The sequence below is a fragment of the Enhydra lutris genome, unplaced genomic scaffold (assembly GCF_002288905.1).
Source record: "Enhydra lutris kenyoni isolate GAN:26980312 unplaced genomic scaffold, ASM228890v2 scaffoldscaffold1, whole genome shotgun sequence".
Lineage (NCBI taxonomy): Eukaryota > Metazoa > Chordata > Mammalia > Carnivora > Mustelidae > Enhydra > Enhydra lutris.
Window position 1 is genome coordinate 20993688 of NW_019154085.1, and position 23924 is coordinate 21017611.

Sequence of the window (23924 nt, forward strand, 5' to 3'; positions counted from 1 at the left end):
GAAAGGGAACTGCAGAGGATGTAAATCAAAAAATTTACAAACTCCTCGAATTCTGTGAGGACTGGGAAATCTAAAACGCTTATATTACCAGAAGGAAGGTCAAAGAAAGAACAGGCCTGCAGGCGAGGCCCCGCCCCCAAACCCCTGGGCGGACAGCCCCGACCCCCCGGGGAGGCGGGACTTCCTCCCCGCGGGCAGCTGCTTCCGGTAGAGTCCGGAAGACTCTACCGGGAAGGGGCTAAAACTGCGCAGCCAATCGGGGCAACACTTTTGCCTTACCGGGGGACTCGTGGGTAACTTGCTCTTGGGAATCAGCACCATGGCGTCTGGCTGCAAGATTGGCCCGTCCATCCTTAACAGCGATTTGGCCAATTTAGGGGCCGAGTGTCTCCGGATGCTGGACTCTGGGGCCGATTATTTGCACCTGGATGTAATGGACGGGTAACTCCGCGGGGCTCGGGTCAGGGTTGCCGCGCGGGGCGGGCTCGGCGCACCTTTACTGAGTGCCTGTTGGGTGCACGGCTTCCCTGTACCGCGGAGCGCGTCACTCGAAACACGGTACTGAAAAAGGGACTGGGGTGAGAGTCCTGAAGGCCCTTCCTGGAGCGAACCCGAGGCGGAATCCTGGGCTGCGACAGCGTCCCAAACCTCCACCTTTTCCCCTCCCCCCACGTAACGTGTGGTCTCCCAGCACTTGGGACCGGGTCGCAGTCGTAAACCTCTAGGACACGTCTCTCATTTTCAGTTAGAGAAACTGAGGCCCAAGGGGATAGGCATGACTTGCCCAAGTTCATATAGCTAGTTAGTGGCAAAGCTGGGGAGACAGGTTTGGGTAACGACGAAGAGCTTGGCGCCTGTAGTGAGATTGCCCGATTGCCCGAGTTCTGCCATTGGATGGATCCCCTGGGACAAGCCACTTAACTTCATTGAGCTTCAGTTTCATTCTGTGAGTAATGGGAGTGATAATAGAACGTACCGCCTAGGCAGCTTTGGAAGATGAAGTGAGCTAACACGTAAAGTACACAGTGCCTGGCATAGAGTAAATTCTCTGTAATTATTAGTTGTTGTATCATTGTTCGAATTTTGATTTTCCTGTTTATTTTCTCTTCAGGCATCCTGCTCTTCAGGGAGGTCAGTTATTTGTAAGTAATTTTTAAGCACTGTAGTTACAGCACCTAATATTGTTCAGAATCAGGATGATGCTAGTTTCTTGAAGTTGGCTGTAAAATGTGGAAGTGAACCTAGAGAAAACAGTAGGACTCTCTCAGGATTACACAACATTGTGACAGAGTTGCAAATTGTGTTTTCTTGGGTTCGCCAAGTAGTTTTTTGAGCCCGGCTGATAACTAACCTGAATAACAGCCATTACCTTGGGTTGGGGCAGAAAAATAAATTTATTTTAAATAGGTGAAACTCCTCCTGTGTGATCACATGCACATTTGCAAATTTGTATTATTTACAAAAGATGATCACTGACTTCCTTTTCTTTTTAATGTCACTCCGGTTACAAGAGTTTTGTCTTCCTTTGTTCTGTCTGGTTAAATCTGTTGTTTCCCTTTTGCATCTCATTCAGTTATCAGTATCCCAACTGGTAATGGCAAAATCTTAGTCTTAGAACACCAAGAATTCTAGGCTAAGTGTGTGAGACTAGTAAGTATTATCGCTCACAAAAACTTGATTTTTGTTGTGCTATCATAGACATAATTCTGCTTTTCTGGAAAGTTCTGAACTTTTACATGTAACTGAACGGAGTGTGTACTTCATGTCCGGGACACAGTTTTGTGTCCGAGATACCCACCTCAGGATAGAGCGGGCTACAAGTGTATGTGTGTAGTCTTTTTAATGGGGAAAGCAGTTTGGTTTTTAAATAAGTTTTGTACCATGTTTGAATAACTGGAAAAAATTTGTTTCTGTTCACAGGTTAGGAATATTAGGACTATTAATGATAACAGTAGTAGCTAATATTTTTGAACACTTAACTCTTTCTGTTCTGATGCTCTTTGTGGTTTAACTCACACAACCTTATGAGGTGGTGCTGTTACCGGCATCAGCACGGGACAGTGGGGAATTGGACATAAGGAGGTCAAGTCACCTGTCTGAGGTCTCCTAGTTAGGAAATGGAGGAGCCGGGATTAGAACAGGCAACAGCTTGTGTTGTCTCAGAAACTATTGTCTTCTGTGGGAACTGGGCTTGTAGAGAACGAGTAACACATTCTTTTTCCTCAACGAGTAACTATACACTTATTTTTGTTATTATTTCCTGGTATGCTATAAACTCCCTGAAAGCAGGTCTCTTTGGCTCACCTCAGTTCTCCTCAGGTAAAGCACCATGACAGGCTTAGTTATAATTGGTTGAATGAATGATTGGTTCTGTCATAATAGAGGTTTTTCTAATGAATCACTTTTGTCCCCTTCCAGCCCTATGGCAAACCTGGAGCTGATTAAGATAAAAGTATTTGTTTTTTATTGATGCCTTTCCCCCTTTACCAAGTAACCTCTTGGTTTGACAAAATTAAGTCCTCTAAACACCATTTTAAAGCCCTTTCCCTTTTAACATTCACAACTTTTTGAGCTAAGAGGTATTTTTATTCCCCTTTGCAGAAGAGGAAACTAATTTAGGGATGGTCAGCCTCTTCCTGATGTCCTACCAGAAGAGGCAAAGCTGGCTGGTTTCTTAGGTCAGTGTATGAAAGTGGGGGTCTGGATTCCCTTATCCAAAGTGGCCAGCCACAACTTACCTTCCCTCCGGATATTGCCTTCATGCTTTTCCTTTTCCTGGTCCCTTTAAAAAAAACCTCCAGTATTACAATTTGGATGCACCTGTTTCTCTCTGAAGCCCCCAGTTTCTCTCCTGATTAAAACTGAATGTCTTCATCTGGAAAGTCAGGAATGAGTTTTGGGAATACTGAGGGAGTGGGGGGGGGTGCACTAGTATGGTTGGATACTTGAAAAAAAGGACAAGTGCGTTCTCTAGAAAAGAAAATTAGAATGCATATACACCTGTCATGACAGGGCAGTGACCAGAAATGTGTTGGTCCTAAGTGTAGGAACAGAGGAAATACGCAGTTTCTAAATTCATTACCAGGATTTAAAATTGGGCAGATTTCACATTAGTACTGGGTTGCTGACCTTTGACAGACATCCAGAGATTTGCCTGTAGTGGGTCCCCAGCCTCATGAGGCCACAATGGGCTGGAGCTGAATGGCAGCCACCATTAGCTAGGCTAGTGGATGTTCTTCATTTGTCTCCTCTCCCCATCTGCCCTGTTGTGCTCCTCCATGTTTTCTGCCAGCCCCTGTAGGCACATGAAATTGTGTTTCCTGATTCTCAGGAAATGTTTTCTGGTTACAGTCTTGCTACATTTTAGATCAGCCTTAATCATTTTACCATCTTAGCCTTGTTGGGAGAGCTGGTAAAGGTTTTATCTGTCTGAAATAGATTGTATGACAGTTATAAACAAAGTTTAAGGTTCATGATGATACATGATGAAAGAGAAAATAATTGTATTCCTGTGTTGGAAACAATTATAGCTTAACCTCAGTAAGTCTCTTGGGGGGGAAAGGATACTTTTTTATTGTGTTTTCTTCTTTGCAGACTTCAGAACCTACCTTTAAGGGGAAAAAAGACAATATAATGGTGAAGCAGGCTTCCTTGATGAGATTTCTCTTCATGATAGTGAAGTAATTTGGTATTTTCCAGGCTAGTCTAAGAACTCCCAGGGGAATCTGTCGAGAATTTAGATTCTCAGGTCCTCTTTGGTGTCGTAGGGTTGGAGGAGGGCCGGTAGATACTTAAGTGACGGGTGCTCCCAGGGTTACTGTTGTCAGGCAGATTAGGACGCCCTGACTTCCATGCTTGGGTTTGTTGCCCTTTTTTGTTTCAGCTTAACCGTAAGCCTTTTGTTTCTTCTGAGGGTGTCAGTAGGTTTCTGTCCTTAGAGTGGCTGAGGCGAACCCAGTGTATTGCTGTGGTCGTCAGTGCAGTTAGTCCTACCATTTGAGGATCAGTAGTTTTAGGTAATATTTTATTCTTGTTTCCCAGTAAATTAAAGGTATATTTGGTTTTTTTTTTCCTCCTGTTTTTCTCAAGATGTGTGTGTGTAGATATATGTGAAAGTAGACAGTCTCTTTTGGTTATAAAGGCAACCTAAAGTTGAGGCAACAGAAGCCCTTCCAAGGCCATGCAGCAAATTACAAGAACAGGGAACAAAATCCAAATCTTTTGTCCCAGAGTTGTATAATATCCAGTAAGCCTCACTGTCTGCTTCCCTGGTCCTCACCTCCAAGTTCGAAGTAAACACAATAAGCATCTTATGTGTAGCGCAGGCAGTTACTGCTCTTAAGTGAACAGTAGAATGATTCCCTAAGTACTAGACAGCCAGCCTCCAAGGACCACAGTGTTTGCAGGTGTCCCTACTTACCCGGTGTCCACCTTACCCGGTCCCTCTCAGAGGTGTCCTGATTCCTGACCTCTCCTCCTCCCCTGAACTTTCTTTTTTTTTTTGTTAGTCATCAGTAGATGGGCAGGTGAGCATAATAGTTAAGAACCTGAACTTTGGAGCCAGATGGCCTGTGTTTAATGCCTGCCTCTGGCAGTTACTGGCTCTGTGACCTTGAGCCTCTCTTCCTTGTCTGTAAAGTACAGGTATTAGGAGTACCTGCCCCCTTGTGTGGTGTTAATGAGTTCACATATGGAGCGTGCTTAGAATGGTGGCTGGCCCATGTCAGTTTTAATTTTTTTATGAGCACTTATTCTGTCTGTCCTCTAAGCTTAAGGTGTTGATCATGGTGTATTCTCTGTTCAGCTCTACAAATCTCATCAGTTAACAGTCCTGTCGTGTGTATCTGTCTTCATTTCCATTCTTTCTGTTGTTGCCATTTGCCAACACCCACCTCCTTTCTTCCGATGTACCGCCCAGTCCATCATCCTGTTTTATTATTTGCACTTTATTTTTTATTTGCTTCTTGCTTTAATATTATCGTTATCATTTTAAGTCATCTCTATATCCACTGTGGTGCTCGAACTCACAGCTCTGAGAAGGGCAAAAGTCACAAGCTTCATGGACTGAGCCCGCCTGCTTCTGGCTTTAAAACCTCACCTCACGTTTACCACAGGATGGAGTTCACAACCACCGAGCCTGGCATCCGATATCCTTAGTGTGACATAGTCGGCCTCCTGTTCTTCTCATGCTCGCCAAGCTGAACACCACCACCTCTCCTTCTTTGAATATGACTTGCTTATTTCTGCCTTTGCTTCATTTCTTTTCCCACCTTTACAAAATTCTCTTTATTCTGTAAATCTTGTGATCTTCCCCTCTTTTCAAGTGCCATATTACTTTCATATTGCCCAGTTTTTGTTCAGCTTTTCTTGAAATCCTCGTGTAGGGTAATATCTACTACTTTTAACCAATAAAGCCCAGAGTTCAGTGGATCAATATTATAAAGTTTGTTCTCGGTCCTGTCACGGTTGAGTGTGAATGTCCTTCCATGAAGAAATTCGGGGAGATTGTCTCCTTCCATCCTGTGACTCTGCCATTCCCTAAGGGTTTCTCTACTGATAGGAAGGTAAAGTGAGAGCAAAAAAGGAATACTTCTTAACCTCCTGGGTTCTGTAGTGCCACCATCACTTAAATTCACAGTCCTTTGGTGAGCTCCAGTTGCGTGGGCCACCTGGATATGAAAGGAGTTGGCTCTCACCAACAGCTGTGACCGCAAGATCATGGCTTCTGTTGAGGCCTTAGCCGTCCCTTGCCAATGAGATGGTAAGCTTCCCTAGGTAGGCAGGAACTCCCATATTTCTGTATAAAACCCAGGCTGGTCCTTGTATAGAGGGGCTTTTGTTAAACACTGTAGTGAGCTAGTTATTGAAGGACTACCTGAAGTAGGTTATGGTGTGAGGTACTTTGGGTTGGTTGTGAGGAAGACCTCATTTGAATCCTGCCGCCACAGATTATGAACTGGGTGACTTAAGGAAGTTATTTATCCTGTGCTCTTCAGGTGGAGATAGAACAGCATCTCCCTCGTGAGGCTGTCGTGAAGGTGTAATGAAGGAAGGTGTAACACCTGGCGTGTTGTAAACCCTCCGGAAATGGTGGTTATTAATATACATATCAAGCTTCTTTGCTGATAATCTTTAAGAAATGTTAAATTAATTGTCATTTAGTGCCCTGTGATAGAGGTGGATTAGAAGTAGCCACAGGCATCCTGTGACAGATGAGGGTTTGAGACCCATGTTAAAGTCCAGAACTTCCTAACTAGTGTGTGACTTGGGCAAGTCATAACTTTTGGGTTTTGATTGTCTTCCTTCCATTTTTACCTGTTGGATGATGAATTACAGAGTTAAGTCTTGTGCCGTTGTTATGATTTGTTGAAATATCAAGGAAATAACTCCTTTGTAAAGCTGAAATTATCGAGATGTTTTTGGTATTTAATACTGTTGATGTTAAATATCGCATTGAAAAATACTGCAATCACAGATGATCTTCCTAACCCCCATGAGAATACATTTGAGAAAAATACAGAAACTGAGTCGAAAACATTTTCAGAGTAAGATTTTGTTTGTCTTATAGGCATTTTGTTCCCAACATCACCTTTGGGCACCCCGTGGTAGAAAGCCTCCGAAAGCAGCTAGGCCAGGATCCTTTCTTTGGTAAGTGGGTGTTGTGCTGTCGGAAGCCGGATGTGTTGCTCGAGTAAAGGAAAAGGAGACGGTTTATTTCTCAGCTTCCAATCTCCTCTCGAACCCTTTCGTCTGCTCTCTGTGCGAGGCTCCATCCGCTGCTTGTAATAAGCCAGACTCTTTCTTGCTCCAAGGCCTTGGTAGTTTTCGCTGATCTCTCTGCCTGGAGCACTGTTCACTTGGCCAGCTCTGCCTTGTCTTTTGGCCCTGAATTATTGGCATTTCCTCAGAGAGGCCTTTCTGAGCACCCCATCCTAAATTAACCTTTGTCCAGTTACCCTATCACCTTCTGCATTTTCTTTCTAGAACTTCCTTCAGTCAGATTACTTTTATCTAACTGTAAACTCCTTTAGAGCAGGAATTTAATCCACTTCGTTTACTATGGTTTTCCTAAAGGTAATTGTAGACAAAAAAATTGGAGTTTAGTGTAATTGTGACATCCGAATCTAGAAGTGGAACCAATTATTTCATGCAAATTGGGGTTTCTGCAGGGGGGGCCAGTGTATGCTCCACTGTGGTGCTGTAGGATAAGGTGAGTTAAGACTTTGAAGAAGACCCAGTAACCTGGAAGTTATTTCTCATGAACATGGATTTAGTCCTCACGTTGTTATTGCTCTTTTAAATGAAGTTAGCCGTGGCTTAAACTTAGATTTATTTATTTATTTATTTATTTTTTGGTAGATTATGGACCAATTTTATGAAGGATTCTTGCTGCGCAGCCCTATATGGTCGTCACTAGCCACGTGTGGCTATTTAAATTTAAGTCACTTCTTTTTTTTTTTTAATTTAAGTCACTTCTGATTAAAAGAAATGAAAGATGAAGCTTCTCGGTGGTATTAACCATACCACAGGCTCTAGATAGCCACGTGAGTCTGGCGACTGATGCATTGTACAGTGCCATTTGTGGAACATGGCCATCGTTGTAGAAGTGTCTCTCGGGCAGAGCCTTATAGTATCCATGGACTTTGCACGAAAGAAAATGTACCTTATCAGTTTATGTAGCAGAAGGGAAACCGTATTCAATTAGCACATTCACCATTTTGAAATTTTCAGATAATGGAATATAATCCTCTGATGATCTAAACTTTTTTATTACATTTTAAAAAATGAATTTACCAAGAAAAATTTGTCCTTAGGAATATCAGAGGTGAATACAGTAAGTAACCTTGTTTGTGCCCGCTGTGCCATGGCTGCAGAGTCCTGTGCATCTGGCTTTGTATGGATTTAAACGAATTCTTTTTTCCCTTTTCTCTTTTATTTGGACTCCTGGCATCACTTCTCATTGCTGTCTGTGTCTTCTGTGTTTGTGCCTATCTTACCAACCCTATTGACAACGACCACACACAGTCTGCTTTTTCTTTCTGCTTTTAGTTTATTTGCCAATAAACTTGCTCATAGTCTGTCTAGAAGTGGGTCTGCAGTAAAGATGAATGGATTCCAAATGCTTTAATGTTTGGGTTTTGTGACCTTTGTTTCTTATATTAAGAAGTGTGTTTTTTGTTTAATTCTTGGATCTTGGTCCTTGTCAGGTAACTGATTTATGTGTATATTCTAAGAAATAATTCACAAGTTGCATGTATAACTGCTAAAGTTCTGAACTGTTCAATCTCAGTATTGAGTAGAAATAACCATTAAGCAATCAAGTGATTGGGAAAATCTGTTGGTTTTGTGTTTTTATTTTTGTTTTTCTTTTTGTTTTGCGGTTATCTAAATCCGTGGTCTTCAGGTATGGTCTGAGCACCCACAGGAATCCCTTGCAGATGGAACAGGAGGTGAACACTGTTTTCATAAGATAGGGTTATTTGCCGTTTTTTGTACTGATAGTACAAAAGCGGTGGTGAGTTTGCGTGGCCCGAATCAGAGCAATGGTATTGAACTATCCAAGGAGTTTCTGTGTTACTCTTCGTCAGCCTTCATAGTAAATATCCTTGTTCATAGTAAATATCATAGTAATATCCTTGATATTTCATAGTAAATATCCTTGAAGAATCAGTACAGATTCTTAACTACAGGAAATCTTGATACTTAGGTGAGTTTCTTTTACTGCTCTGTGTGGCAGAATGGGAAGTACATAAGAAGCATTTCTCCTGCGTACGGGGTGATGATGGTTTTCTCGAGGAAAACCACTTGCACCACACTGAGTTGTGAACTGACTGGCTGCCTTTCTCACCAACACTATTTTCACTTGAATGAACAGCCGGCAGATGAAGTGTGGTTATCAGACTCGGCTATCTTACTGCCATTTTCTTTGAAATAAACTGAGTTAGCCTGTCACTTCAAGGGAGATACCTCATTTTTGTTTCCACTGATAAAGTTAGAGCTTGCAAGTGAAAATTGGAATTTTGAAAAAACTTGTGTCTGCCTCTGTGAGGTCATTAGCTTTCCGCTATTTACAGCTGTTCTGATAAAATCTGTAGTGATATTAACAAGTGTGATTTTCTGTTAGAATATAATGAAATGTGTCACTCTTTGGAAGATCTGTGTCAGTCAGTGAACTGGTACTTAAAAGATCCATTCACAGTGTATTTGGATAGACCCGCGGCTTTCACTGTAACAAAGTGCAGACCGTTCTCTGGGAGAGTTTACAGATGCCACATTGCAGCTAACCCTTTATAAAAGTCCTACTTGTCAAGTTTTGGGGTAGAAATAGAAAAAAATCTGCACTAGTCTGAAAAGACTATTAATGTGCCCCTCCCTTTTCTGTGTACTTTTTTCCCTTTTCTTACATAAAACAACATAATGCAACTGACTGAAGGCAGAGCAGATGTGAGAATAGAGAGGTCTTCGTCAGACCAGACGGTAGGAACTTAACAAAAGTGTAAAATAACGTCACTCTTATATTAACGTGATAGATTTATTATTGCTTATTATTTTTAAGTGAATTAATAAGTAGACACTTAAAAATTTCTGAGTTTGAATTTTTTTAAAAAGATTTTATTTATTTATTTACAGACAGAGATCACAAGGAGGCAGAGAGGCAGGCAGAGGGAGAGAGGGGGAAGCAGGCTCCCCGCTGAGCAGAGAGCCCGATGCGGGGCTCAATCCCAGGACCCTGGGATCATGACCCGAGCCGAAGGCAGAGGTTTTAACGCACTGAGCCACCCAGGCGCCCTGTGTTTGGATTTCTAATACATTTTAAATATTTATAAATATAGCCCACATCAGCAGCACCTCAGGAATCATCAGTAATTCTTGACGGAAGACTGATGACGGAATGTTTGAGAACTGCTGACCTTAGTACTGTAACTATAGGCAGTTCCACTGACCCATGGCTCTCTGAACACTGGAGATTGTCTAGTGAGGGCTGCCCGTGGGGCCTGCATACTGGAGAGTGAACAACATAGCAGTCTGGTAACTTAAGAAATGAGTAAACTAGATATTTTAAAGCAGATTGATTTTTTTTTTCTTGGTGTTTATTGTTTAGAACACAAAGAAATAAACACCAAATAGAGTCTGTCTTTTAAAAACAATGTTTTACCTATTAATCTAGGTTTTATTTTTGTTACTTTTGTTAGTTTGGAAATATAAACTTTAACCTTGGCTTCATTTGTCGAGCAGTATTCTTTTTTTCCTGATAGTTTTCAAAGCCTTATTGCATTTTATGGTCTTAGTCGAGTTCTAGAATACTGGAAATTTTTTTTTTCACTATAGCTCAGCTGTATCAACTATGCTTCCACTGGCAAAAAACAGTCTCGCAACTCTTCTTAGCACATCCATCTGGCACAAGAATATTTACTGTTTTCTTCCTGACAGCAGCATTTCTCGATTCAGCCTCTTTTAAGCCACCTTCTTCTCGTTAATTGCTCCTTTGTTTTAAGTCAGGATCCTACAGAAGGCCACCCTGTTTCCCCTAGCCTGTCTCTGTGACTTGAGCTCTCCAGTTAGGATGCGGTCAGACCTGCAGTTTCCTCCCACACTTTCCTGGCTCCTGCCCCCTCACCGGCCGCCACGGTAGCCCACGGCCACTCCGGCTGGCCGGCCGGAGCTGCAGAGCCGGAAGCCTGCCGCTTCTCACCAGCCTCAGTGGCTGCTGTCGTCCTTGCTTCCCTGGGTGACTGCCGTGGCCTCCTCCGTGAGATCTTGTCATTTCACTCAAGATCCCACCATGTCCCCCCATCTCACTCAGAGTAAAGCCCAGTGGCTTCAGAGCTCTGTCCTGGGTCTACTCACCCTGTGCCCCTTTGATCTTATCTGTTCTCCCCTCCCCGTCGCAGGCCTCCCTCCACCCCCGCAGCCGGCCACACTGGCTGGATTAACTACCATCCCAGTGTGTACTGTGTTTACTACTTTTCTTTATGGTGTGTCTCCCCTACTAAGAATGTAATCCCCATGTCAGCAGAGGCTTCTGTCCATCTGTTTTTTGCGCTGTCCCTGGGGCCTCGAGTAGTTAATGGTGCAGTAAGTGCTCCATTAAGATATTGGTAGAATCACTTAATTTAGCTGTCTTATTTTATAGATGAGGAACTAAGTCTACGTAGATAATAGGACTTTTTAAAAGTTTTTTAGAGTGGCATTTCCTGGACCTAGGTTTCCTGAGTTCTAGTTCTTGTCATATACAGCACCATATGCTTTGGGTGGAAAAATGTGGGGTTTTTTTGTGAGTTTAACCAAAGCCCTATCTAGCTATACAGAAGGGTAATTATTTAAGAATTACTTTAATGCCAAATAGTTCATTATCCAAAGCAGCAAAAACGGTGGGCTGGCTTCAGTTATCTGAGCCAGGTATTTTCCTTTCGGTAATATTTAGGAGTTGTGTCTTTCCTTTCTAGACATGCACATGATGGTGTCCAGGCCGGAACAGTGGGTCAAACCAATGGCCGTGGCGGGAGCCAATCAATACACCTTTCATCTTGAGGCTACTGAGAACCCAGGGGCGTTGATTAAAGACATTCGGGAGAATGGGATGAAGGTGAGAGGTCAGCAGTGACAGTAACGTTCTCTACTATTCACTGTCAGTGTGGAAGTTTGGGTGGAAGACAGGAAGTGATCGGCGGACGAGACTGGACTGCGGCAGCTGTTCTTCAGCTGAGAAACCAGCGTTTAAGTATAACTTGTTTGGGAGACAGGATTTCTAGATTCCACTCATGTTTCCTGAAAATGACTGCCTTTTAGAAACGTTTACATTGGGGTAGCCTTGTTGACTTTAAAAAAGTACTTATAATCTGAATAATTTATGCATTCCATGTCTGTGTCTGTTCTATTCTCTAAGAATAGATATTTCTGCTGGGTCTGATGTACCACAGTTATAAAATATGTAAATAATTGCTAATGTGATGTAGCAAATTTGTCTCTGTTATAGGTTGGCCTTGCCATCAAACCGGGAACCACAGTTGAGTATTTGGCACCGTGGGCTAATCAGATAGATATGGCCTTGGTTATGACAGTGGAACCTGGGTTTGGAGGGCAGAAATTCATGGAAGATATGATGCCAAAGGTAAAAAAACTATTTCATTTGGGGGTGAGGCTTTTATTGTTTGTGCTCATTCAGTAAGCGTACATTGAACCACTCGTGTGTTTTAGACCTGTCTCGCCTCTGAAGGTGATGCGGGAGGGAGGCCTACAGATCACTGTAATATGGTGTGGCAGATGCCATGAAAGATGGAGGTTTGGAAATGAGGAAAAAATGTTAACATCTTAATCTTGAAATTTTCTTTCAAAGCTATTATCTCTGTAGCCTTCAGACCTCTTGGGAGATCTCTTTTCATTGAGTATTGAGGGTTTTATGTTTGTCTTATTGGCATGAGGTATATTCTCTGCAAAGGCATGACAAATTGAATGCTGTTTCCCGAACAGAACAAGCCTTGCTTTTATGAAACTGAATTTGTTTCAGTATATGAAAAAGGAAAGTATCCCCAGTTGTCATTTGTATTCATAAAAAGTTATCTGTGTGATGGGGTGCCTGGCTAAGCATGCAGCTCTTGATCTCTGGGTTCTGAGTTCGAGCCCCACATTGGGTATAGAGATCACTTAAGTAAGTAAACAAATAAATAAATATTGTGTGAGATATTTGGAGTTGTGTTGTAGCGGCTGATGATGGCTCTTTGATTTTTTTGTTTATTTGGTTTTGTTTATTCCCACCCACCGCCCATGTATCCACCATAGGAGTCATTTATTTTTTCGTGTATATCTAGGTTCATTGGTTGAGGACCCAGTTCCCATCCTTGGACATAGAAGTCGATGGTGGAGTAGGCCCTGACACTATCCATAAATGTGCAGAGGTGAGACTGCTCCTCAGCTGTGACCCAGACCGTTTCCTTTCAAATGTGTCTAGTAGGATGTTGTCTTGTGCGCCAAAGAGATTTCCCCTTCATTTCCTAAACTGCCTTTCTTTCTGGGAAGAGCACTTTTCTTATTCAAATGTAAAACTATGAAAATGAAGAGCAGGAAGTGATATATTCTCAATTATACGTTCATTAAAAAGTAAGTCCCAGCTATCTGAGTAATGCTGAAGGGAGTTTTTTGGTTTTTGTTTCTGGGTTTTGTTTTTTTGTTTTGTTTTGTTTTTTGTTGTTGTTGTTGTTTTAAAGAATATGCTTAATGCCAGCCTTTCTGAAATTATTAAGTTCTAGGACTTGGAGTAAGACATTTTTCCAAAACATGGAGAGAAAACACACCTGCTTATAAGGTGAAAAGATGGTTATTTTGTGTAACTGAGGTGTATTAGTTACTAGTTTGTCCCTTGCAAGAACTGACTGGAGCTGTTTCTGATGGAAATCTAGGTCTGATTTCTGGATGCCTGGGGTCCTCTACGTAGAGGTGGGATGAGTTTTCCCAAGTAACTTGCGGAGCCGAGTTAGGCCCTGAGTTTCATAAGAGGGTGCCAGCCAAATGATCTCAGGGTTGTGAGATCAAGCCCCATGTTGGGCTCCACGCTCAGTGTGGAGTCTTCTTGAGATTCTCTCTCTCCCTCTGCCCCTCCTGCTCGTGCTCTCTCTTTAAAAAATAAATCCTTAAAAAAACCAGGCGGGGGGCTGCCAGCTCCTTCGGTAATACTGCAGGCCATTAAAGTTTATATGGCCCATTTTTGTTAAGTGACATGCTCTAATCTGCACTTCCAGTGTTTTGTATAAATGCTATACTTTTCTGCCTGGTACTTCTCAAAAGCTTGGCTGTGAGATATTTACGCAAGAGGAGTGGAGCAAACAATCAGTGAGCATATATCCTTTGACCACTTTTTACTGAACTGTGTTTTTGCTGCTGGGCTTTTCCTGCTTACATATCAAGCTGTAACCCTATAAAACCAGTGTTTGTTATTTTTAAGAGAATTGTCATTGGAGATGCAGTGTGCTGTATCACAGAATGACAGTGTCTCCTGGGAGGAATTTTCCTCCCTTCCAGGGCCTCTAGCTTCCTGGTAGCAGATCACAGGACAGATTGGGTTTCCCTCCTCGAGTCAAATCCGGGGAGCTCAGAACTAAATTTGGACTTACCTTATATGCTTTTCTCTGTGATTTCTTGGCTTCCACATTAAGAAGTATCTCAAAAAACTTTCTTAAACCCTTCAAAGCCTTTGTGGGATGCAATAAAGCATGCATTAAAACGTGTTTCATTCTTTCTGACATCAAAATGAGAAAATTTAATGTTGCCATATTTTATAGTTTCACATTTTAGCAGTAATTGTCTACCCATTCATACACTGTTGACTCTTGAAGAACATGGGTCTGAACTGCATGGGTCCTTTTTTACAGTATTGTATTTTCCTTATAATTTTTAACAATTTTTCTTTTCTTTAGCTTACTTTATTATAAGAATATAGTACATGATACATGTAACTTACAGAGTATTTATGAATCAGCTGTTTATGTTATTGGTAAGGCTTCCAGTTAATAGGAGGCGATTAGTAGTTCGATTTGGGGCAGTCAGAAGTTACACGCGGATTTCTGACTGCACAGCGGGTCAGTACCCCTGACCCCTGCATTGTTCGAGGACCAACTACGTAAAGATTAAAAGATACTTTGTTTTTTTAGTAGCTAGGCATATTTTGGAGAAACCTTAATAGAATTGAGGATTAAAGGCTTTTACAGCTTTTTCTAAATATTAGCAAAGATGCAACAATGTTGCTTATTTTAAAGGTGGTCACAGACAAGTCTGTGATCTCATAAACCCATTTAAAAATAACTTGGTATCTTCACTTGGTAAGTATTTCAACTTTGTCTTCATTGAACTAGATTGCTTAAGTCTGTCATCTCAAGGTAGCTTCGTATGTTCAAGCGCTGACAGTGCAAGGATAGAAACTATAGTCCAGAAATTCTGTTTTAAGCCTCTGTGCGTCTTCCTTTGAAGCATAACCTGAATGTTTACTTCTTCCAGGCAGGAGCTAACATGATTGTGTCTGGCAGTGCCATTATGAGGAGCGATGACCCCAGATCTGTGATCAACCTGTTAAGAAATGTTTGCTCAGAAGCTGCTCAGAAACGTTCTCTTGATCGATGAAACCACAAGGAGTCCAGTGTTCATGCTCATGAATTCTTTTTACTGGAAGACAAGAATATTGACTATCAAATCCTATCACAGTTGAAGCAGTGCTGTTTTTCTGAGCAGCTATTCATTCCAGTGACTAAAACCTATTCTGCAGAACGTTCCAAGAGGTTAGAAATTGGTGTGTATAACTACCTTTTTAGTGATGGAATTTAAAGATTAGTGTGGTAAAATACCATTTTTACTGGGAGACTTGATTTTTATAAAGTAAAAATACGGCTGTATTAAGGTTATGAACGGAAGTGTGTCTTAAAGCCTAATGAAGGTATACTAGCTACTATGAAAAAAATGTTTTTTTCTGCATTTTAAATCTTCTCATTTCTTGGTTTTCCAAAGCAAAGGAAGTCCTTATTCCCGTCCCGTGTTATTTTGATTTGTCTGTGCGCATGACAACATGAGTAGAATGGAACTTGTGAAAAATCTAAGTTTGAATCTGGTTAGGATGGCACACTGTATTCTTGCTTCTTTAACATCTTTTACTTTGCACCTTATATTTGATACATAAAAACTGTAAAAACAGTGTATGAAGCCCAGGGATTTCAGGTGGACTGTTCTAAAATTACAGATTTTATCAAGTTGTTTTGTCAGCTCTACTGGAGGGGCAAGTTATACAGTGATCCCACCCGTTCCTTTTCTTAACAATAATCTTGTGCTAGCTTTGAGCAGAAAGGAAAGGAAAGCTTCTATTTGGAAGTACTATCGAGTTGAATCTGGACTCTTCTCCTTTCCAACTATTTGACTTATTTGACGTTAGCAAATCAAATCAACCCGTCTCTTTGAGTATCTGTTAACTGATTTATACATTGAATATAATTATAATAACCATGTAAGGTTATATTGAGCATTAAAAGAGATCATATGCTATCTTTAAAGCTTCTGCTACCATTCCCAGAATTATAGGATAGTAGAATTGATGCTCAATACAAAGTAGCTGTCATTTATATTTTGTAGCCTACAAAGTCCTTCAATATAAGCTCATTAAATGCATAAATCAGTCTTAAGAGTAGTAGAACAGGTACTTTTGTCCCCATTTAAAAAATGAAGACACTAGAGCTCAGCAACAGGTTGGTCCCATTGAAAGAACCCAGTGGGGCACAGGAGTTCTGGGTTTGTACTTTTTTTTTTTTTTTTTTTTTAACAGATGGAGCCCTTGGGATGTAGATAGGCAAAGGAAGTCTCTTTATTGTAACATTGTCTTATTTGCAGTCTAATTTTACGCTAAAGCAGAACCAGATGGCTGAGGATATTCTGGATACTATGGATTTGACCCCAAGGATATATATTGTATTAATCCAGCAAAGACGAGGTAGGCCAAAAGATGACAAGGTACAGAGTTAATCCGTACACTAAATACTTAAAACTGTGTCCCCGATTATACTTTGACCACAAATATGTTATCTGTTACTTCATTCTTGCCAACACTCTTGCTATATAATACGTATGGCAGGAAGGAAACAGGTGACTAGTATCATTAAACTTCTTTAGGCTACTGTGAGTTTTAAGAAATAAGGCAAAATGAGAACATTAACACTTCCACATGAGAGCTTCCTTGGTTTTTTCTATCCTACAAGGTAAAAATTTGTCCTTTTATTTTGACTTAGGAAAGGTTTGTGCCGTGAATAGGTGGCGTTTAATCAAATCAGACCACACGAGGCATATAGAAATAACTTTAATTAAAAAACTTACATAGAAGATTATAATGTCGGACATGACAAAGATTTGAGCTTATTTGCCTAGACAACTTCGGTTTGTCTGGCTTTTGTTTCCTTTTTTTAAAAATAAATGTACAGTAAAACTACAGCAAAAATTTGTCAGTATTGAATTTGCATTTTTTTTCTTCCTTAAAGGGACTAGTATAATTTCCAATCCCTAACAAAAAACTTAGTGTCAAATCCCCCCCCGACTAGGCCAGATGGTCAGGATTGTCAGTTCTATGGGTATTATAACTTGAATAACCTTTTTTTTTTTTTTATATGAGAGAAACTGCCTCAGCTTTTACATAGAGAAAGTTATGTGATAGCTTCAAAAGGAACTTTCCTTAACATACACTCCTGTATTCAGTATTGAAGCGTTATCCTTTGAAAAATTTTCTCACTCTAGGATACAAGTAAGAATAGATGCTTATTTGAATTGAGTGAGCTAGAGTAAGGAAAAACCAAATTAACTAGAAATACAACAGTTTTTTATACTGTTATATACTGATAGGACTTTCCTGTTGCTTATTTTAAGTTGGTGTCTTCTCTCCATGAGATACATAAAATAGATAAAATTCAGGTTTTAAAAGAGACCAATATTTAACTGTACTTTGCTTGTCTTAATCTGTTAGGAGCGAATGGAAAGTAACCCTTAGTCTAACAGATAACAGTGATTTTAGATAAAGGCATATTGTGTTATCTTGTATAGAAATTTCCATAAATAACTTCTACTGGTTAAACGTGTTTTTTAAAAACTTATCTCCCCATAACCAAGACTTTTAGATATCCATTATCACTGGAACCTCTGCTTTGTTTAGAGTACAGCTTACATTTCATGGGGTAGTTCATGCATGCATTTTCAAGTGGAGTGGTCACTGCCAGTGTTTTTAAAAATGATGTGTGTGTATATAGGTATGTATACTCTATACACACATATGTGTATAATATATTTCTGAGGTAATTTTAATGAATCACCCTAGAAATTACATAGAAATGTACAGGAAAAAGAGTTGTCATTTGATGCACAGGTGTATATGTATGTGCGTGTGTGTGTACACACACACACACACACACACACACACAGTCTTTGAAAAGTCATTTACCCAGTAATGTGATTTAACAACAGATTGCAGCAGTTAATTTTTTGGTGCTTGTGATTTGCATCATAAACACAAAAGACTAGCACTTGTCTTGTAGGTGAAAAGCTAGTTATTCCTGTGGTTCAAGAAGGAAAAAGACCTACCTTGCCTGTTTTATAACAGCATAAAAGATTAATACATGCAGTACATGCTTTTACTCTGGAACTGTGACTGAAGGGGGTGGGGGATGGAAAGCAGGGCTTTTTTTTTTCCCCCCCGTTTTCCATTCACGTACATACTTTTTTAAACCTGTTCCCTGTCACCTATTTTTTTTAATATGAGTAAGTCCTAGACCAAAAGGTTTGTACTCTTCCATTTCGTCTGCCTGCCTTTTTGGATGGTGACTGTTCTCTGGTGCACTGGGACAGAAGACTTCACCACGGGAGGCTGGGCTCAGACTTTCACTGTGATCCTTCTTTTCATCCTCGCATAGTAAGGCTTCTGTGTCTTCGTCCTTCAGCGGAAAAGTCCGTCGTTCCCACCACAAAGACTGAAAGAGAGAACATTTTCAGTTAAGTTTCAACTGATTTGTTTAAATTCACGTATCAAATAATCCTTAAATGTCAATTTTGTAATTCCTGTTTGTTCTTTAGTGCATAAATGCAAACTTTCATTTCGACCTGAATATCTAGCAACTCAAATGGGTCGTTACTGGGAATTGCTAGAGACCTTTGGGAATTAGGTTTTCACTGTGCCCTTCCACGAAGAGGAGACACTGCTGGAGAGCATCAGTTTTCATTTTCAGCATTGGAGTGCGCTCAGAAAGCCCCTTTCAGTGTGTGTGGATCTCCTACTTTCATGTCATTTTTGGCCCATAATTATAGACACCTATTGACTCTTCCTTCCCCAAACTTTCTCCGGCTTGCCAATTAATTTCTATAGTTTGTGATCTCCGTTCTAGATCTTGTTCTTCTTTTCCCATACCTCCTATGAAGAACGGTGCAAAAACATAGATGCTGTGTTAGAAAAACACTCCCTGTGAGGTAAGAACTGGATCTATGGGGAGACAGGTAAAAATCTCTTAGAAAAAGAAGAGAAATAGCAGCTAGCATTTACTATGTCACAGCCAAGGTGCTGTTCTCTCTAATAGGTTGGTTTTGTAGTGAAACTTGGATAGAATTCTCGCTTCAGAGAAGTGAGTATGTGAAACTAGATACTGACACTTTAAGGAAAAGTTAAAGTATGTATTAGTGACAGAACTAGAACACTTGAATACATACCCTCTGATTTGTTACATAATTTGCAACAAGCACTTTCTACACACACAGCCTTTTAAAAAGTTAAAAGGCTTAATTTAAAAGGAGGTTTAACTAGTTGTATATATTCCACTTACCTTGATTTCTTGACTTTCATTTAATGAAGGTGAGCCCTGTGCACCAAGATCCTGGCTCTCTGAAGAGAGCTCAGCAGGACTTCCAGCAGCACAGTGCTGGCCACCACTGAAGTCACTAGGGTACTCTTTCAAAAGCAAGTCCTGTCCTTCCACATTTTTACTGTAGGCTCTAGCAAGAAAATCAAAAAAATACTTGTTACTTCTTCAGGCCTTAACATTTTATGAACAACCCCAAGGTGTCACTAAATCAATTGAATTTCGTAGCTTTTCTTTAAACAGTCCTGCTCAGAAGATTTTAAAAAATTCATCTGATCTTCCTGATGTTACCTCAAGACTTAAACAGTATCTTAGAAATAATACTTTATGAATTTGCCAAATTGTAGTAGTGGGTTTGAGTTTGGGGTTTGTTATTATTTTGTTTTTAAATGAGAAAGGACAGTTACTTGACTTCTACAGTCTTGCTGATTTCCCAGAGTATTCTCTGTTACAATGTCATCCATGTAGGACTTGATTCACATTTTCCTCTTTACTTCCAGAAAGTTGTATCTCTGGAATGTGGAGAAAGATGAGAACTGAGTCGTGTGTGTGTGTGTGTGTGTGTGTTAAGACAGCTCTTGGAATAAGGATCTACAACAAATCTGGTATTTTGAGACCTAAACAGAGAAATGTGTTTTAAAAATACAGCTGAGGGGTGCCTGGCTCAATTGGTATAGCTTGTGACTCTTGATCTCCGGGTTGTGAGTTCTAGCCCCGAGTTGGGTGTGGGGAGATTACTTAAAAATAAAATCTTAAAAAAAAAAAAAAAAAAAGGCAAAGAAAAATACAGCGGACCCTTGAATAACACAGGGGTTAGCACCAAACCTGCTATGCAGTCAAAAATTGCATGTAACTTTTGATTCTCCCAAAACGTTAATTACTAATAGCCTACTACTGTTCTCCAGGAAGCCTTACCGATAATGTAAAGAATCGATTCACACATTTTGTATGTTATATTTATTATATACTATATTCTTACAATAAAGTAAGCTAGAAAAAAGGAAATGTTACACATTTATAGGACTGTACTATAAAAAGTCCATGTATAAGTGGACCCATATAGTTCAAACCTGTGTTCAGGGGTCACCTGTACTAAGTAAATGAGTCCCACACCAAATTTAGTGGACTACCAGACTTGAACATGATCTTGCTCTGTGAGTTTTGGCTATATTAAAACACAATCAAATGTAAATATAAAGTACCATGGACTTTCTCAAATATATAATTACTAATTATGTTTTTAGGATTTCCTTTCCCCCAAAGTCATATTTTCAAAGTATTTTAGATCATCTGCTTTTTAGACTAGATAGGTTTCTTGAGAAAATTTTTTTAAGAACGTGTTTTTTAAGAGGTTATGTGAAAATAGATCACCCAGATTCTAATCCCTAGTGTTAGGTCTGCTGTTAGAGTGTACTGAAATGACCTACTTTATCTAGGGAGGATTTTCACATTATTTGTGGAGTTAAATCTATTCCTCAGGCTAACAATAAGCATGAGGAAATAGTGGAGGAAAATACAGAAATGCATTTCATCACTGTAATTAGCCAAATATATTTTGAATGTACTCAGTAAATGCCGTGTTTTGCTTCTAGTAGAAAAATAACGGATGTTATTCTTCATTTTTAGTGGTCTCTCTCATTAATCATGCAGAATTTTTGTTGATTCCACATGGATTTCATGGTTTGAGGTTATAAATTGATAACACCTGCCTGCTGTTTCTTCTATGCCACTTGCTTTGTTCCCATAGTGACCATCTGGCTTGCTCTCTCTCTTCGTATTTTTTGTGTCTTAGGGAGAAGACTTCATCAGAAAGATCTTCTACCTGGAATTAGAAATAAAGTTTTTCTTTTATCAGAAACATTTTGAAATATGAGAACAGGTGTCAGTTCCTCATCAAGAGAACAAAATAGGAAGAAAATTATAAAGTAAATCTAAATTCAGAGAACAACTGTTATGAGATGAGCTTCCAATTCCAAAATTAGAGGGAGTTGACTTTTTTTTCTTTTAGAACTTTTTCCCTAATCTGTTAATGTTGTAGACTTATCTAGATTACAGATAGGTTCACAGTGCTTTGCATTAAAAAATTCTTAATGTTTAATTCATTCAAAGGTTTATATTGATTGCTCTTTATGGAATATATGTTCTAGGAATGTTAATATCAAAGAAAAGTAAAACTGAGGAAAGAAAATTCATTTAACTAATGACTTATCTGGAATTCTAAGACTTTGGTGGTAGTAGTTTAAGAATCTGGGTTTCGTGGCTAGGCTCATTCTAAACTAGGGAAGAGCACGTTAAAGGAGGGAGGGCATTACAAAGGTATTATTAGAGATTGAAAAACACAGTCAGTGGGCCTAGAAAGATTATGACAGAAAATGCATTATACTGCTACTGCAGAATATCACCTTCAAATTAGCCTGGTTATTTGGTATTTTTCCATGAAATTGTTCTTGTCTTAATGTAAGTTTTACCCATACAGGCTCTCCGTCCCTTTCCTGCAATTCTTGAACTCTGAAACAGTAAGTGTTCCTAATTCGTTCAGTGGCATAGCCTGATCTGTCCAAATTCTAGAACTATTTTCTGAGAAACAATCTATTCTAGACTCCCTCTATGTCTTATGTGATGTATCTATCACGTTCACATTACTTTCTCAAGTCCAAAGGTTTCCAAAATCAAAAGCCGTCTGCTCCCAACATTTTGAATGTGGTATTGTAGACTTAAATATTAAGACTAAATCTCTTCATGCAGGAAAATATGACTAATACTGGGAATGAATATAGTTATTGATATAAATTCGGTATTTCAACAATTTATGTAAGCAAATGATTTGTGTTTTTACTACATTTCTTCATAAATTGTCTTTGCAAATTTGCACAAAAATGTTTTCCTTATGAAACTAATATCCTTAATGAAGAATTTTGTTTTCATAAGTGAAAAAATATCAGTATATGTTAAAATCAGTATATGTTAAGGAGCTTATATATTTCACTTTAGTTCCTCAAATACCAAATTTAAGCAGGCTTCATAATATATAAAGTGTAATTATCCATAAGTGAAAGGCAACTTACCTCTTCACCTACATGGTATTCATCCAAAGGCTGAAGAACAGCCATCCTCCAGCTGTTGAAGATACAAACCAATTTCAGCTTTTGTTAGCTAAGTGTAGCAATTATATTCTCTAAGCACAGCCAATGCAGTAATGTTTTCTTTTCTCGGGGCTTCCATTAATTCAAATGGTTGTATTTTCATACTTTTTCTTTTTAAAGAGAACAATTTGTGTTATGAAAAAAAAAGATGAGAAGGTGAGACTTTTGGCCTTAGAGTAAACGGTCTCTTCTGCACAGCTGCATTCTATACCTAAGAATGTACCAATTTTGAATTAAGTCAGTAGATGGTGATACAATGGCTTGGCAGGGAGGCGGGAGGATAGTTGGGGGGGGGGGGGGGGGGGGGGGGGGTGGGGGGGGGGGGGTGGAGTATGGGAGGGGTTGGAGTATGGGTGTGGGAGGATGGGGAGAAAAGAGCTCTGATTTGAGCATTTGCCAATTTGTGTGAAGACACCCATCATGGTCTCTCAGGTTTAACTACTGAACCCCAGAATTCCTTTGTATTTAACCAACCAACCCAACCAGCCAGCTCCAGCTTCCAAAGTAAATTGAAAAACATCATTGCTGCAGAACATCATAACCACAAATGTTACTTCTTTTATGTAGAAGATCTCAACAGATTCTCTGTAGGATTTCTCATATACCTCCTACAGTATTAAGAGCTTTTTTAAAAATTTTTTTAAAGATTTTATTTATTTATTTGAGAGAGAGAGAGCATGAGAAGGGGCAGGGTCAAAGGGAGAAGCAGACTTCCTGCCCAGCAGGGAGTCCAATGCAGGACTTGATCCCGGGACTCCAGGATCATAACCTGAGCTGAAAGCAGTCCCTTAACCAACTGAGCCACCCAGGCACCTCTTAAGAGCTCTTAATACCTCAGAGTAATTAGGGATAAGAAAATTTGAAAATCAGCAAGAATAGAGATGGTAGGAATTACTGTAGTTGTCAGTGAGCTTTTATCTCTGTTTTCAACCTCTTCTACTTCCTGCTGCCAGATTCATGTTCTTAAAAAACTACTTTCGTCGTTGCTTAAAAAAAAAAAAAACTGACTAAACTTCAGTGCCAGTAGGAAGCAGATCTGTGTATGGCATTCTGGGACCTCTATAATCTGGTTCTAATTTCTTTTCTAGCCATAACTTTATCACGCTACACAAAATCTCTCTCCCGTTTAGCCTTGCACACTTGTCTGTGTACCTTTTTGCGGTTTCCCTGTGTGAATAAACTATTCTTCATGACGTCTTCCCAGATCTTCCTACTAATCTGTTGCTGACTTGGCAACAATACCTCAAAATCTTAATTTTTGTTGTTTTGACAAGTCTACTGTCTTATAATGCGAATATTCCTTGCAAAGGTAGTTGCTTTCTTTGAACTCTTTTGCAATCTTGTGCAAAACTCCATTTTAAAGAGCAAGGATTATTTGTTGTTATACTTATTTACATCCCTAAAGTACCTTTTTGTGCCATAT

General features: G+C 39.8%; 2 protein-coding genes across 6 annotated transcripts in view; one reads left to right on the top strand and one right to left on the bottom strand.

Annotated features, from left to right (window-relative positions):
- Nucleotides 1-256: 256 nt before the first annotated feature.
- LOC111141742 (ribulose-5-phosphate-3-epimerase) lies at nucleotides 257-16279 on the top strand. Of its 3 annotated transcripts, none has more exons than XM_022494547.1 (6): nucleotides 257-441; nucleotides 6569-6648; nucleotides 11448-11587; nucleotides 11978-12112; nucleotides 12810-12896; nucleotides 14649-14741. In XM_022494547.1, the coding sequence occupies exons 1-6, from the start codon at nucleotides 320-322 to the stop codon at nucleotides 14688-14690; spliced, it is 606 nt and encodes a 201-aa protein (XP_022350255.1). In that variant the 5' UTR covers nucleotides 257-319; the 3' UTR covers nucleotides 14691-14741. The 3 variants fall into 3 exon arrangements, with proteins under 3 accessions (XP_022350255.1, XP_022350265.1, XP_022350247.1); XM_022494539.1 differs by lacking the exon at nucleotides 14649-14741 and adding an exon at nucleotides 14989-16279 and having other exon boundaries at nucleotides 259-441; XM_022494557.1 differs by lacking the exons at nucleotides 12810-12896; nucleotides 14649-14741 and adding an exon at nucleotides 14989-16279.
- A 37-nt stretch (nucleotides 16280-16316) lies between these two features.
- The window catches only part of LOC111141724 (KAT8 regulatory NSL complex subunit 1 like), a 140060-nt gene continuing 132452 nt past the window's right edge, over nucleotides 16317-23924 (bottom strand). For all 3 annotated transcript variants that reach the window (XM_022494528.1, XM_022494521.1, XM_022494513.1), the window contains exons 12-15: nucleotides 22424-22475; nucleotides 21068-21180; nucleotides 19323-19491; nucleotides 16317-18479 (exon numbers count right to left, since the gene is read on the bottom strand). In XM_022494528.1, coding sequence (XP_022350236.1) covers nucleotides 18249-18479; nucleotides 19323-19491; nucleotides 21068-21180; nucleotides 22424-22475 — 565 coding nt within the window. In that variant the 3' untranslated portion in view covers nucleotides 16317-18248. The remainder of the gene's footprint in view (nucleotides 18480-19322; nucleotides 19492-21067; nucleotides 21181-22423; nucleotides 22476-23924) is intronic.